Genomic DNA, 15,257 nt, shown 5'->3' with positions numbered 1-15,257 from the left:
TAGGTTTTGTTGTTGAAGGTGAAGTGGGTGGTAAGGCATAGGTCCATTACCTTTCCCGATTATTGTCCTTGCTGAAGACATTGGTGGTTGGTGTATTTGTCTTTGGTTCTTCCAATAGTGTAGTCAGTATTTCCTTGGCCAGGTTGATATTCATAAATAGGTCTGTTACATCAAAGGAGACCATTGTTTCATCCTCTTCTATCTGGTGTCTTTGGTCTTCAGGGTAGCGAGACTATGAGTCTGAGGGGGGCTCAGAATTTTGGGTAATCTGTAGAAGCATGGTGTGTTGGACCTGTCTGGTTTCAGTTTTTGGAAGTCAGTCTTATTTATTTCTCCAGATTTCTGAAATTTTTTTGAGTAGGGCTGTGTATTCGATTCCCTCGTTGTGGGGTCAGTTCTATCGCCTCTTGTTGGTATCTGCAAGCAGTGCATCTGCTTTCTCAAAGTAGTCTCTTTTGATTTAAAATGATTGTCAAGCATCCTTTGCCTGCAGGAAAGATAACAATATTTTTATCTTTTTTTTAGTCCTTCTCGTGTTTTCCTTTTGCGTATTGAGCGTACTGCCTTCCTTTTTTCCTGCTTAATGTTGGTGCGACTATCTCCTGATGGTTTGCTGGGTTTCGTCTTGTGAGCTCATTGTCTTTCAGTGTTGTTTCTAATGCAGTGAATAAATCTTTCTTGTCCGCATCCTGGAAGTTGTAATTTAATTCTCTTTCTAAGACGGCTTTTTCTGTGTCTGTTAAGGGTCAGTCAGATAGATTTTTTTTTAAAATCCATGCTTCTGTGTGGATAAAGGACACCACTTCGACTAGGACAACATATCCATCCTAGGACAAGCCAAATAGACACGCCAGAATTCCTAGGAGTATGGCACTCCAACCAGAGTTCTATCAATAACCACATTGACTTGGATCCCATTTACCAACCCCCGAGAAAAAGAACAGGAAATGACATCACCAGCCCAAGGAAACCTAAACCCTTAAATAAGATGTGGGCCATACCACCAGTGACTTACTGGAGGCTCGCTGATGATGTTACCGAGTATGGTGACCAAATGTCTGAAAACCAACCTTTTAGCTCAGCGAGTAAACTTATATCCATATTGTCTCTTATTGGCAATGGTCATTGATTGGTGTTTGTGTGGGACAAACGTTACTTGCTATTTGTCAGCCCAAGCCTGAATATTGTCCAGATCTTGTTGCATTTGAACATGGACTGCTTCAATATCTGAGGAGTTGCAAATTGTGCTGAGCATTGTACAGTCATATAATGTAACTGACAACTAGATTCACATTTGAAAATGAGTGATCTTTTGACTTCCATAGAGATCCAGAGGGGCACTGGTTTCGCTTTGTGAATTGTTTTCTATCTATTTTTGCAGGGGTTTGAAGTTCATACAAGTTATGCTGCAAAGCATCGCAGATGGGGAGCGGGATGAATCAAACCCAAACTTCATTCGAGTCAATGCCACAAAAGCATATGAGTTGACCTTGAAGAAGTACCACAGCTGGTTTGTACAAAGACTTTTTACTGTGAGTGTTTTTTGCATTCACTCTTCATTATTTTGCAAGTACTTAGACATGCTGCAACTATATTTGACCACCATTTCCAGGAAGTGAAAATGCATAAATTGGCTTTTGGATTAATCTTTTGTGGATTCATGCATACAGACTGACCGTTTTTCTGCTGGCTTCTAGGTAGATCTAAGGGATCACCCTTTTATCTCAGCACCTTTTCAAGGTGGACGGGACAATCAGGAAATTCTGTTCCATCGTAATTGTTTCAAGTAGCAAGTTTTCAACAGAGTTGCAATAGTCCTGATTCAAACATACAGATTGAAATAACTGCCTAAACTTTTTAAATTTTTCCCTTAACTAAAGAGTATGGAATTATTAATGCAATTCATGGCTAGCCCTACCCAATGCGGATGACCATTTGGAGTCAAGGGCAATTGGGATGTGTTAAGATTTTGAAGTATTGACTGCAGCATGTGGCCTAACCATTTCTTTTCCTTTTGCAGGTTGCAGTTTATGCAGCTCCATCTAAATCAGACTTTATGAAGGCCCTGTCGAAGGGCAGAGAGGTGAAAGAAGAAGAATGTGTAGAGAAAATCAGGCAATTTTTAGTCAACTTCACTGTGACTATTGACGCAATCTATGAGATGTACACCAAAATGAATGCAGAGTTGGATTATAAGGTTTAACACTTACACTGTCTACCTTTCTTGCACTCTTCTCAGCAATAAATTAGCTAATCACTGTGATTTTGATAACTTTTTAGGTTGCTGTTTCTACAGGGTAATGATCATTAACCAGCAGTAATTGGTGTGGGATCCGGGCAGAAGAGATACTAAGATGGTCTGTTCTCCTGAACTTTAACACTGTAATCACATTCATTTGAATCAAAATGGATTAGATCCATCCATTCCCTACATTCTACCAGCTATTGGTTTCTTTGATTTGATGGTATAGGATGTATGATTTTCTCATGTGAATTTCCTTTGCTTGTATTAACAGATCATATAACACAACTATAGGGTTTTTATAAGTTTACTCCCAAAAACATTTGTAATTTTTGGTCAGGAACTGTGTGGCCTTTGATTTATAAAGGAAACCTTGAGGTCAATGCGAAAGCTCAGCTTATAAATGTTTAACTTTTTAAAAAAAAAATTCAGGAGAAAAGGCTGACATCCAGTAATTTAAACCAACTGTTCATGCTGATTAAATGAAACCATGTCCTTTTTTCCTGAATCCTATTTGGATGAACGGCAACTCAAATGTCAAATTCCAGCACACTAATCCATTTATTGTCTCTCCTTTTTTCCCTCTATTGGAGCTGATCTCTGCCAGGATATGGTACAAGTGGCAGTATCTTGCCCAGGTTACTATCTAGATGCATACTGGCTGGGCTCTGGAGGGATGTTGCACGTAGCACGTGCTCAGATGTAGTTTCCACTTAGCTCAAGTTGCCAAGTAGTAATTCAGCATAGAACCTCTGCCTGTGTTTTCTCTTCCTCAGCTCTCTCACATCCTCAAAACAATGGAAGCTGAATCCAAAAAAAAATGCCTGTCAAAGGTTAACTAATTTGGCACAGACCTGGCATGCTGCCTATGACATTCCATTATGACTGGTTCAATTCTGTTAAACCATCGCACAGTTCTTGTCCTTTTTCTAATTAAATAAAATGATGAAAAATGAGTTGCAGTATGTACAATTTAGAAAATTCTGTCTGGATCAATTCAGAAATCCTCCAGCAAGTAGAGCATTTCTTGGCTTTGTGAACAAAGGGTTGTTAGGGACTTGATCATTGAGATTAAAATTGTTGCTTTTTTTATTCCGCCTGTCTTATTTGGTCTGGTCATTCCCCTTTTATTTATTAAACCTGCACAGGATCTCCAAAATCAGCCACTGATTTTTAATTTGAAATGGCTCTAACATTTAGTCAGAGGCATGGGGGCTGTGGGTCCTGTAGATGAGGACACTCTCTTTTTTTGATCTGTACCAGTAAAGCTAAAACAAAATGTGGACAAATAAGTTTAAACCAGGTCTGAAGTGTTTTTTGTTTAAGGAAGTAGTAAGCTGAATCCAACAGTTTTTAATAAATTCAAATTGTCCTTTTCTAATTTTGAACTTTAACCATTTTAAATACTTTATCACCATGTGAAGAGAGAGCCTTGCTATTTGTTTGTGTGCTGATTGTATGTGATTCGGTGTTGCTTGTCTGTATTCCTCTTATCTTGCTGAGTTCTCCCATCTTGCAATGCAAAATGTATATTTCAGTTCCAGGTTTTACTAGCTCCCTATGGTAGCCAGTTCACACTCTGCTCTGTGTGGTAATGTAGTTTTGATTAACTGGAGAAATTCTGTGCAAGGTAACTAACTAACTAACTGGTCCAGTTTTTAAATATGTTGCAAGATTTTTCACCATCCAATTATTTTTGTTTAATCAAGAATATGGTCCCTCAATGACTCTTTCCAACCTGAGCCTCGCCAGTCAGACTTAGACAAAAGCAGTGATTACATTTGAAACTTCCTGTTCTGTTTTTAGTTTGACAACAGATGGTTCCTTTACCCATTCAGCATTAGGAGAACTGTGAATTTGTGTGTATGTTGTCTTAACTTTTATATTCTTCAAGCTGTAACTATTAAGATGAATTACCACTCAGGATTGTTGCTCATGGCAAAAAACTATTGAATGCTCCTGTCTCACTCGCATAAAAGAGGTAGATAATTCAGCATTAACTTGATCACATTTTGGAGGCAGATAATGAAGTAGTGGTTCTCTTGGTGAAATGTAAAATTAGTGCAATAAAAAAGTTTTTGAGATGGAAAAATAACTTGAGAAGAGGAAGCTTTGTATCTAGCAGTTGTATCTATAATTGTTTGATTGTGAAGACTTGGAAAAGTCTTGCATGCCTGAAAACCAATATTGCTCATTTTAAGCACAAAGTTTACAGAATATATATGAAAGGAAAGAAAGAACAATAGTACCTTTTTTGTTCCTGCAACTGTCAGATTTGAGGAAAAATATAAATTTCTGGCAAATTATGTGTAATTTTACCTGAATTGAGCACAACTGTGTTTTGTTTTGGTATCAGTTGAAGGACCAGAAGGATGGACTGCACAGTGGTATATACTCAGGATTGTGGCTCATGGTATGGTGGCTCAGTGGTTAGCACTGCTGCCTCTCAGCACCAGGGACCTGGGTTCGATTCCAGACTTGGGCGACTGTCTGTGTGGAGTTTGCACATTCTCCACGTGTCAGTGTGAGTTTCCTCCGGGTGCTCCGGTTTCCTATCAAGGTCCAAAGATGTGCAGGTTAAGTGAATTGGCCATACTAAATTGCCCATCATGTTCAGGGATGTGTAGGTTAGGTGCATTAGTCAGGGGTAAATGTAAAGTAGTAGGGTAGCAGAATGGATCTGCGAGGGTTACTCTTCGGAGGGTCGGTGTGGACTTGTTGGACCAAAGGGCCTGTTTCCACACTGTAGGGATTCTATGATAGTAGTAACTGAAACTTTGGTGCCATCTCATTGCTGCTTATTTTAATGATGTTTTTTTTATTTTAAACCTGGGCAAACCAGAAATCTAAGACCATATTTTAAATTGTACAGAGACCAATTAGCTGCAATTGTTTGAAATTAATGGAATATTCAAAGATAAATGAAGCTTTATTTGATTTTGGGGTAAGGAAAGAGGGTTTCTGCTCAATAGTCTCCCAGTCTTTCCAGTGAACTGCTTCCTTAGAAATATGTAATTCTAATATGTTTGATGTTGAAGGATGTTTGGACTGTTTCAGTTTGGGGCCATGTGCAATGGCCTTTGCATATTCTGATATGCTTATTGACTTTGCCGATCTTCTGTGCTTTTATATTGTGTTGGTTTAATGAAGTTCATTTTTCCTTTGGATTTGTTAAAGAATAATGGAATAGATAGTGAAGTTAGGGAAATCTCACTAATGCCATTCTTTTTGAACCATTACTTTTATAAGCATTAGGCATGACAGTTTTAACTGTAAAAATTGCAGTTGTTAAATTTTGTGGACCCCCACCCCCAAAACCCTGCTGCCACTTCCACCTCACTTAGAACTTTTAGCTTTAAGTATCTAAGCTTGTCAGGAGGGTAGCTTTGTGTGTCCTTTCCCTCACTCTGCCCATCTCTGAAAGCTAGTGCACTCCCCTCCGTCTTCAGTTCCAGTGTTTTCCCTGCACAAGTATCTGTGCTCTATGGTAAGGGAGCTGCTGAGAATTATTCTGATGGATTTAGGTTTCAGGTGATGTATGTGTAGCCAGAATTGGTAAGGCAGTGTCAACATTTGCATTGTAATTAAACAATGAATAATACAATTAACTGGACATGTGCAATATTTTTGACCTTGTGCTAAAACTGAACTGAAACTGACCTGAATGTGGACACTTACTGAGTTTTATTGCCAGTTGGCTGAGGGTATGACTACTTTTGGGAAAGCAAGTTTTTCACTGACTTTAAAATCACTGACACCATCCATTTATTTCTATCTGCACTGATTAGTGCATTAGCTTATGGCATTGCTAATGACACTGGGTTTGCTACATGTTACACATTTTTACCATACATTGCAAGGTGGCAACCAATCCTCAGTGCATGGTAAGCTGATCAGCATCTGACAGGGGTGAATTAATGTTTCAGATGGGTTTGTTCATCAGAACATGATTGATCATCCCAGAGATGTTCTTTCTCAGAGTTGGACAAGGTTGCCAGTTGATGAAGAGCTACTTTTTCAGAATAATCTTTTGACCTTAACTGTTTGATGTTGAAAGCTGTAGTGCGATGGTAGTGTGGTTGGTATTCTAATAGGAAGAAATCACATGGGGACCTTCATCTGAATCTATGCTTTGGCTCAAATATTAAAATTTGTTTTGGATACTGTTGCTTGTCTAGTGCATTCTTTCCTTCAAATTTTTAAATACTTATGTGTTTTCCATTTGTTTTAAAGCTCCTGGTTAAAATGATCAGAAATGTCTTGTTTCTGGTGTCGTCTAAACCTGCTTCCTGCACCACTGTCTTCTGATGCACTGCAGACAGGGTGCTGTAACCTTGGCACAGAGCAATGAAATGTTCCAAAGACAAAACAACAAGATCTGTGGCCATTTTGTTTTGGACCAGTTAGAATTCTTGAGCCAGTTAGAATTATTTTTAGACTTGCTTTGTAATTTATACTTTTGTGAAAAGTTATAAATACTGCAGGAAAGTGTCCCCAAATTAAAATTCTGTTATTGATTTATTTCCTGTAATCAGATGCTTTGATAATTGATAAACATGCTGCAGTTGTGCCTGGACCATAAATTAGCAGCCATAGTATTTGTGCATGAACAGCAACAAAACCTACTAGCTATTGGAGTGGACAGGGAGTGAGAACAGCTAGAGGTCTGAATAAATTAACCTGTTGTTTCAAGTAGTCAATGTATATTTTTCTTTTTGAGGTCAGAATGTGATGTCAGATCCTAAATTTCATCAGGGTTGGCTGGGGAGGTGTGTGGTGGTTCAGATCATAGACTTCAACTGCTTGAGGTAATGATTCATTTTCGCTTCCTGTCTGCTCCCTGTCATCCTGCTGCCTTTTCATACTGTCCCTCTTATTATTTCGGGAATGTGCTGTTGTTTATTCTACTATGTTAATAATTGCAATCGGAGTGTGGTATCTGTAAAATAAAATGAATATTGTATTTGAGTATGTCTTTTACTACCTTGAGTGGAACATGGGCCTTAAACATCCAATCTTAATGTTCATAAACTCTCACTTTTGGACACTTTTTTTTGTTTAAATTTGTTGATTGTTGAACTGGTTTTGGAATTCTCTTTGTGCATAAGATCTGTAAATTTTAGATTTATTTTTGCCAGATTCTATCCAGTCTTAGACCATGTTTATAAATTGTGTTCAACTTGAGTGAAGGATTCCTGTTTGTTCCTTTTTTTCATATTGGAGAATGCACTATGAAGGGGGGAGTCTCAGCATTAGCATCCAATGTCAAGTTGTATCCTTTTTGCAATCTTACCCTCCCTCTTCCCTGGAAAAAATTACATTTTCTTTGAAATATAATATGTATTATGGACACCACCTTTTTCAGTACCATACCCAGAGGGACATTCTACTCCTGAGTTTGGAAGAAATTGACTGACAGATTACTGAACCATAAGGGGCACAGTGTTGCCTGATCTGTCCTTAGAAGACACTTGGGCACAAACATTTGCCAGCAGAATTTGCTCATCAAGACTGGAAACTCCTGGAGTTCTATACAAATACGTTATACTCAGATTTCCAGGCCGTCTTGTTGCCTCAGCTATGATTTGGCTAAGGCAGCACAGCCCTTGTTTCACCCTGTTTCACTTTGTTTGTTAATGCTCCGTGTAGTGCATTTGCTGACAGAGAAACTAAAATGCATTCAGGTTTGTGTTTTCTCTCAGTTGAAAATGGATTATAATTATTTTTTTGAAGGAGTTCTGATGGAGAGATTTTCTTAACTTGAATCCTAAAATGTCTTATTTTAAAAGTTTATCTCCGGTCAGATTAGTACAATTGTTTTAACTATAATAAAATCTCAAGCCTATTTTGTCAAAATGGTGTATAGTGTTATGATTTTGTTGAAATAACATCTAGGAAAGAAACTTGTGCATTTATATAGTGTCCTTTGCACATATTTTCCTTTCTCCATCTCTCTGAATTGTTACATTTTCCAGCACTCTGACTGTCTGCGTATCTCTTCACTTCCTCTTGCACCCCTGCCAAAAAACTAGACCTTTGTTGGTGGGGTTGTAAAACTATATGACTAGAAGAGGTGGCTTTGATTTAAGTGTCTCATTTTGAAGAATACCACTTCAGGCAATGCAATATTCCTGGAAAATCTCCCTACTTTGTGCTGTAGTTCTAGAGGAACATTTCAGCCTATAATCTTCAGATTTTAACTGCATTCGTTGGTGACCAAATTATGTTGGTGTAGTCTATCTGCAATTCTCCTGTGATCCTGGTAACAAGTTCTGTCTGACAGTGATATATAGAAGCCACTAAGATCTGAGTCTTAGAATCTTCGAGACGTACAACTTGGAAACATACCCTTCAGTCCAACTTGTCCATGCTGACCAGATTAATTAATCTTGTCCCATTTGTCAGCATTTGGCCCATATCCCTCTAAACCCTTCCTATTCATATACCCATCCAGATGACTTTAAATGGTGTAATTGTACCAGCTTCCACTTCCTCTGGCAGCTCATTCCATACACACACCAACTTCTGCGTGAAAACGTTGCTCCTTCGGTTTCTCTTAAATCTTTTGCCTCTTATCTTAAACCTGTGCCCTCTAGTTTTGGACTCCCCCACCCGATGGAAAAACCTTGTATGATTACCCCTTCCATGCTGCTCATGATTTTATAATTCGGAGATGTCAGTGTTGGACTGGGGTGTACAAAGTTAAAAATCACACAACACCAGGTTATAGTCCAACAGGTTTAATTGGAAGCACACTAGCTTTCGCAGCGACGCTCCTTCATCAGGTGATTGTCATGATTTTATAAACCTGTATAATTTTTAAATCTCTGCGAAATTAATAGATCTATACTGGGGGAGGTAAACCTCTGATTAAGAAACAGCAGGCTGTGGGAGACTGATAGTATTTGTCTGCTGCAGAGGCCAGCATATTTAATAACAATCTTAAGAACACAATAATGTTCATCAAGTGTCAAAAATAATAATAACAGGCTGTGGATAGGACTGTAAACTAAATAGTGGGGGTTGGGAGGAATGGTGGTGGATGTTTCCATAAATTTTCCATGCAACTGAAACAATTAGTGGTGGGTGCTCACCAGAGGTTAAAGTTTCCACAAGGAATATGGAAAAGGTTAGCAATCTAGCTTCAGACACAGCAGATAAGGGGACATCTATGAGAAGGGGGTGGGGACAGTTAACGCAGGATGAATGTATTGTAATTACATGCACACAGTATGCAAAACAAGGTACATGAGCTTAAAACGCAGAGTGAAATTGGCGGCTATAATATGAGTATCACAGATGCGGCTGCAAGGGGATCAGGGCTTGGGAATTAAATATCCAAGGATTCACATCCTTCTGAAAGGACAGGCAGATGGCCAGAAGGGGTGGAGTTGCCTTGTTTGTAACACATGAAATTAAATCAATAACAAGAAGCAATTGAGTCAGAAGGCATAAAATATCTGTGGGTGGAGTTGACAAACTGCAAGGATAAAGGACCACGATGGAAGTTGTGTACAGGCTTCCTTGCAGTAGTCAGGATGTGGGGAAGAAAATAAGTTGGGAGCTAGAAGAGGTGTGTAAGAAAGGCACTAGTACAATAATCACGGGGACTTTCAGTATGCAGATGAACTAGGAAGATCAAGTTGGTGGTGGATCTCAAGAAAAGGAATTTGTGGAACGTCTGAGATGTGATTTGTTTTGGAGCAGCTTGTGGTACAGCCCGTTTAGGGAACAAGCAATTCTGGATTTAGATTACTTAGTGTGGAAGCAGGCCCTTCCGCCCAACAAGTCCACACTGACGCGCAACCAACCAAACCCATTCCCCTGCACCTTACACTACATGCAATTTAGCATGGCCAATTCACCTAACCTGCATATTTTTGGACTGTGGGAGGAAACCCACGCAGACACTGGGAGAATGTGCAAACTCCACACAGTCAGTCGCCTGAGGCGGGAATTGAACCAGGGTCTCTGGCGCTGTGAGGCAGCAGTGCTAACCACTGTGCCACCCACATTTAGTAATGTGTTCAGGCAAGAATTGATTAGCGAGCTGAAGGAGTGGAGACCATAATATGATAGAATTCAGTCTTCAGGGTGAGAGGGAGAGGATTGAATCGGATGTAACAGTATTACAATTGAGTAAAGGTAACTACAAAGATGTGAGGGAGGAGCAAGCCAGAGTCGATTGGAAGGGAAGACAGTGGAGTTGCAATGGCAAGGGGTTTCTGGGGATAGTTTGAGAGGCGCAGCAGAAATTCATCCCAAGGAACAAGAAACATGCTAAGGGGACAAAAAGATAACCATGGCTGACAAGGGAAGTCAGGGACAGCAAAAAAGGAAAAACATACAATGTGATGATGATTAAGAAAGCCTTTTTAAAATCTAGAAAGGATAAATGAAAAAAGCAATGGGAGTGGGTGGGGGAAGAATTTGAAATATGAGTAAACTAGTTAGTAATATATAAAATAAGATTGCAAGCTTTTTAAGCTATCTAAAAGGTAATAGACGCAAGAGTGGACATTGGACCATTGGAAAATGGGGAACAGAGGAATGGCAGAGGAGCTGAGTAGGTACTTTGCATCAGTTTGCAGTGGAAGACACCAGCAACATGGGAATTGGAGGCAGAGGTGAGTGTAGTGGCCATCACTAAAGGACTGATGCTGGGAACACTGAAAAGTCCGAAGGTGGATAACTCATCCGGACCAGATGGACACCTCCGAGTTCGGAAGGAGATAGCTGAGGAGATTGTAAAGGCACTGATGGTGACTTTCAGGAATCACTGGAGTCAGGCAGTGTGCAAGATGACTTGAAAATGGCAAATGTAACACTCTGTTTAAGAGGGGAGGGAGGCATAAGATAAGAAACTGAAGACTGGTTAGCCTAACGTTGATTGTTGGTAAGAGTTTTGAGTCCAATATTCAGGATGAGATCGTGGAGTACTTGGAAGGGCATGGTAAACTAGGGAGGTCAAGCTTGACAAATCTGTTCGACCAATTTAGGCTAAAGAGAATCAGTGGATATGATCTATTAGGATTTCCAGAAGGCCTTTGGTGAGGTGCTGCACAGAAGGCTGCTAAATTAGATAGGGCCCTATGGTGTTAGGGGCAAGGTCCTGGCATTAAAATGAGGTTGGCTGAGTAGCAGAAGTGTTATGGACCAGGCTAAAACCCCTCAAGATATATCAAGAAGATAGCCTTGACCCTAACTTTTATCTTACAGGCAAGTGTAAGGCGCAGCATTCCAGATGGAATTCGACTGGTCACACTACCAGGCTGTAAGCAAAACACAGCTTATTCTTACACTGGAGTTAAAACACAAACAAAAGGCAGAAGAATTGGTGTAACATTAACTCTAACTCTATTGGAAAACTTAACAATGATATTATTTAGTTACTAAACAGCAACTGTTCCAGTATAATAACTGCCCATAAACACCCCCTTGGCAAAGGCAAATTCATTAAAATTGATTGTCTCACATGTGATGTTTCTCAAGTCCAGGAGAAAATAACATCAAGAGAAAACTCTGGTAGAGAGGGAGTTATGGCAACTTCTACAACCAACATCAAAACCACACAAAAGCTACTAAAAGATAAACTGAAACGCTGGTTCTGTGGGAGCCTGGGTCCATCCATTTGTACTGCTTTTATTGTTCCAACTAACAAAAAAAATCCCAAGACCTCACAAGCTGTTTACTTTTTTTTTGACTTGAAGAGCCAGCTGGGTACCTATGATTCAACACCTCTCTTCAAAAAACAAACCTGGCCAAAATACACCTCTCAAAGCCATAGTATTGCTGCAGAAGGCAGGGAATAGGGATAAAAGGATCTTTCTCAGGATGTGAACCAATGACTAGTGGAGCTCCACAGGGGTCAGTGTTGAGACCATGACAATTCACGTTATATATTAATGATCTGGATGAAGGAACTGAGGGCATTGGGAGTTCTAGTTCAGGATTTTCTTTCTTTAACATGCAGGTTAATTTGATGGTTAGGAAGATAAGTGCAATGTTGACATTCATTTTGAGAGGACTAGAATACAAGAATGGGGACGCACTGCTGAGGCTGTGTAAAGCACTGGTCAGACTGCATTTAGAATATTGTGAGCAGTTTTAGGTCCCGTATTTAAGGAAGGATGTGCTGGTATTGAAATGGGTTCAGAAGAGGTTTACAAGAATGATCCTGAGAATGAAGGGTTTGTCATATGAGGAACGATTGAGGACTCTGGGTCTGTACTCGGTGGAATTTAGAAGGATGAGGGAGGAATCTGATTTGAAACTCACAGGATACTGAGAGGCCTGGATAGAGATGGTGTTTCCACCAGTAGTCAATTTTCTACTCATTCACTCATTTTCTTCAGAAAATATTTGTTGGGCCAAAGACCCTTAAATCTAACTGCTAACCTAGCTTACTGTTACTTATAATGCGTTCCCTAAATTCATGTGTTTTACAGACTTGGGTATCTTACCCTCTTCAACCTCGGCTTCCTGCTTCTGGAATTTTTTGCACTGACTTCTCAGCATGTTGGCACTTATCCCAACCCTGACTGCTTGGAAATACAGTTCCTTCGCTGTTATGGGTCCTTCCCTCTTCATAAACCTACTCCTGGCTCCCCTGTCTAGTTGTAAACTGAAGTCAGCAAACAAAAGTTTTAATGATCTCATTACAAACATCAGACAGGTGTTTGTAATTATCTCCCAAATTACCTTCATTTCACTCAAATCCCATGATGTTTTGTAAATATTGTTTGAACTTGGTTGTTTTGAATATTCAAAAACACAGGTCAGAGCTTCACATAACAGAGTATAAATTCCATCCTTCTTCCACTTTGGAACCCAGGATTTTAACTAATGCTAATTATGTACACCATGAATGCTAGAGATTCCTAACATCATTTGGCATTAGAGTTAAAAAAAAAATTGCATGTGTGAATGTGCTATTAACATAAATTGCTTTTGGGAAATACCCATTAACAAAGTCCTCAGTAATTATACACTTTAAAACTATATGAGTTTGCACATTCTCCCCATGTCTGCGTGCTCTGGTTTCCTCCCACAGTCTAAAGATGTGCAGGGCAGGTAAATTGGCTATGCTAAATTGTCCATAGTAATAGGTGCATTAGTCAGAGTGGAATGGGTCTGGGTGGGTTACTCTTCGGAGGATCGGTGTGGTCACTTGTTGAGTTGAAGGGCCTGTTTCCACACTGTAGGGAATCTAATCTAATCATATCTCAAAAGATATCTTCCCATAATGTTTTGTAGTTACTAATTCAAAATTTGAGAGGGGGGAGGAGAAGGGCAATGACCCCTTTCATCATTTAAGTAGCTCCCCCAATGAACCCCATCCCCTAATGACACCATCACTCCTCTTCTACCTCTCTGTCTGCAGGCCATGTGTAGTACTGATTTTATTCCCACCATATACTCTGCTTTCTGTCTTTAGCTGCTCGCTAGTGCTGTCTGGTTCTTGGACTTCATTGTACAAGGGACCCCTTTTGTAAGGTGGATTACTTTCTGTTTTTTTTAAAATAATCTTTCCATTGCAGACTTTGAATAATTATTTAAAAATTGTTAAGGTTAGTCTAAATTGTGAGTTGAAAATATCATTGAACTTCATCAGGACAGCAGTAAATGGTGATTGAAGCAATATTCTCTCCACTACTCCCCCCCTTAGAAAAACTGGAAGCATCACAACTTTCTCCATTTTTTGGGGGTTAAAGGAAAATGGCAGGTTTGGCTGAAATTTATTGGGTGGCTTGGAAAGTGCCATGCTATGGATGTTGTTCCTGCTGCCCACTTGCCTGGCCTGGCTCTGTTGCTGTTTCACCAGTGGCAAGAGAGATTTTAAAAGATGTATGTACCTTCAGTTGTTTGGATTTCACCCACAGCCTGGAAAGGGGAGGATCAATCTCACCCCATTGGCCCCCAATCCTTTACCCCACTAGCCTTCTGCATTTCTCACCCCTCACCCACAGCTGAGCCTCAGTTGCCATCGAAACATTTTAAGGTTCAGGTTCCCAGGTAACCTGCAGCCTTCAGGGTTGGCTGCAATCGCTGCAGTGGGTACTGCTCCTGGCCATTTATTTTAGTGAGGGCTGTTTAAATGACTCCAATGCAGCCGGACTAACTTCTGATTCTTTAATACAGCGGTTGGTGACCCTTCCTCCTCTCCTCCACCACCCCCTTCCCTTCCCCACTGCCTTAACATCCGGCCCCCAATGTTTTGCAGATGTAAAACGGGCACCTTTGTTTAAACAGGCGAAAGTTAAGACTGCAGATGCTGGAGAGCAGAGTCGAGAGTGTGGTGCTGGAAAAGCACAGGAGGTCAGGCAGCGTCCGAGGAACAGCAGAGTCGACGTTTTGGGCAAAAGCCCTTCATCAGGAATGCCTGTCATTCCTGATGAAGAGCTTTTGCCTGAAACGTTGAATCTCCTGCTCCTCGGATGCTGCCTGACCTGCTGTGCTTTTCCAGCACCACTCTCTCAGCCTTTGTTTAAATCTCATTCTTCACAATTCCTTTTCACGTGGAATAAATTCAATTGTAATTCTTTCTTTTTAAATATAATTTAAATCTCTTGTTTGTGCCCATCAGTTTTCTCTGACCTCTTCCTCCCCTTACCCAGAGTTGGGCATCGGGAAGATTCATGTATCACTGGCTTCACCAGTAGAGGGAGGCTGGGGAATCTCAACAATCTGAGATTCTCAGTAGCCATGGGAACCTTTGAAGTGAAGGCACCGGCTTTTTCAGAATTTCAAGGGGTGTGGGCGTCACCAGCAAGGCCAGGATTTACCTGTATTACTTAATTGTCTGTGAACTGAACTTTCCAGCGGGTGGTTGAATTAACTGCATTACTATGGGTCTAGAGCCACTTGTAGGCCAGATCAGGTAAAGGCAGCACATTTGTTTCCCTTTGAAGTGAATTAGTTGGGTTCTTATAAACAGTAATTGTCAACTATTATAAGTCTAGATTAAACTCCAACACATTCACTAGGTTTAAATTCTACCTGCTGCCTTGGTGGG

The 15,257-nt window shown here is 40.2% G+C and overlaps 2 protein-coding genes across 2 annotated transcripts in view; one reads left to right on the top strand and one right to left on the bottom strand.

Annotated features, from left to right (window-relative positions):
* The window catches only part of gltpa (glycolipid transfer protein a), a 33,085-nt gene extending 24,987 nt beyond the window's left edge, over positions 1-8,098 (top strand). The window contains 2 exon segments of the mRNA XM_087999937.1: positions 1,382-1,532; positions 2,021-8,098. Of these exon segments, the coding sequence (XP_087856063.1) occupies positions 1,382-1,532; positions 2,021-2,203 (334 nt within the window). The 3' untranslated portion in view covers positions 2,204-8,098.
* tchp (trichoplein, keratin filament binding) overlaps positions 1-15,257 on the bottom strand; it is a 101,089-nt gene that overhangs the window by 73,247 nt on the left and 12,585 nt on the right. The window lies entirely within an intron of this gene.

The sequence above is a fragment of the Chiloscyllium plagiosum genome, unplaced genomic scaffold (assembly GCF_037043375.1).
Source record: "Chiloscyllium plagiosum isolate Xiang-an unplaced genomic scaffold, Cpla_swu_hap1 HiC_scaffold_24, whole genome shotgun sequence".
NCBI lineage: Eukaryota > Metazoa > Chordata > Chondrichthyes > Orectolobiformes > Hemiscylliidae > Chiloscyllium > Chiloscyllium plagiosum.
The sequence above is the reverse complement of the archived record's forward strand: the minus strand, read 5'-3'. Positions and strand labels throughout refer to the sequence as shown.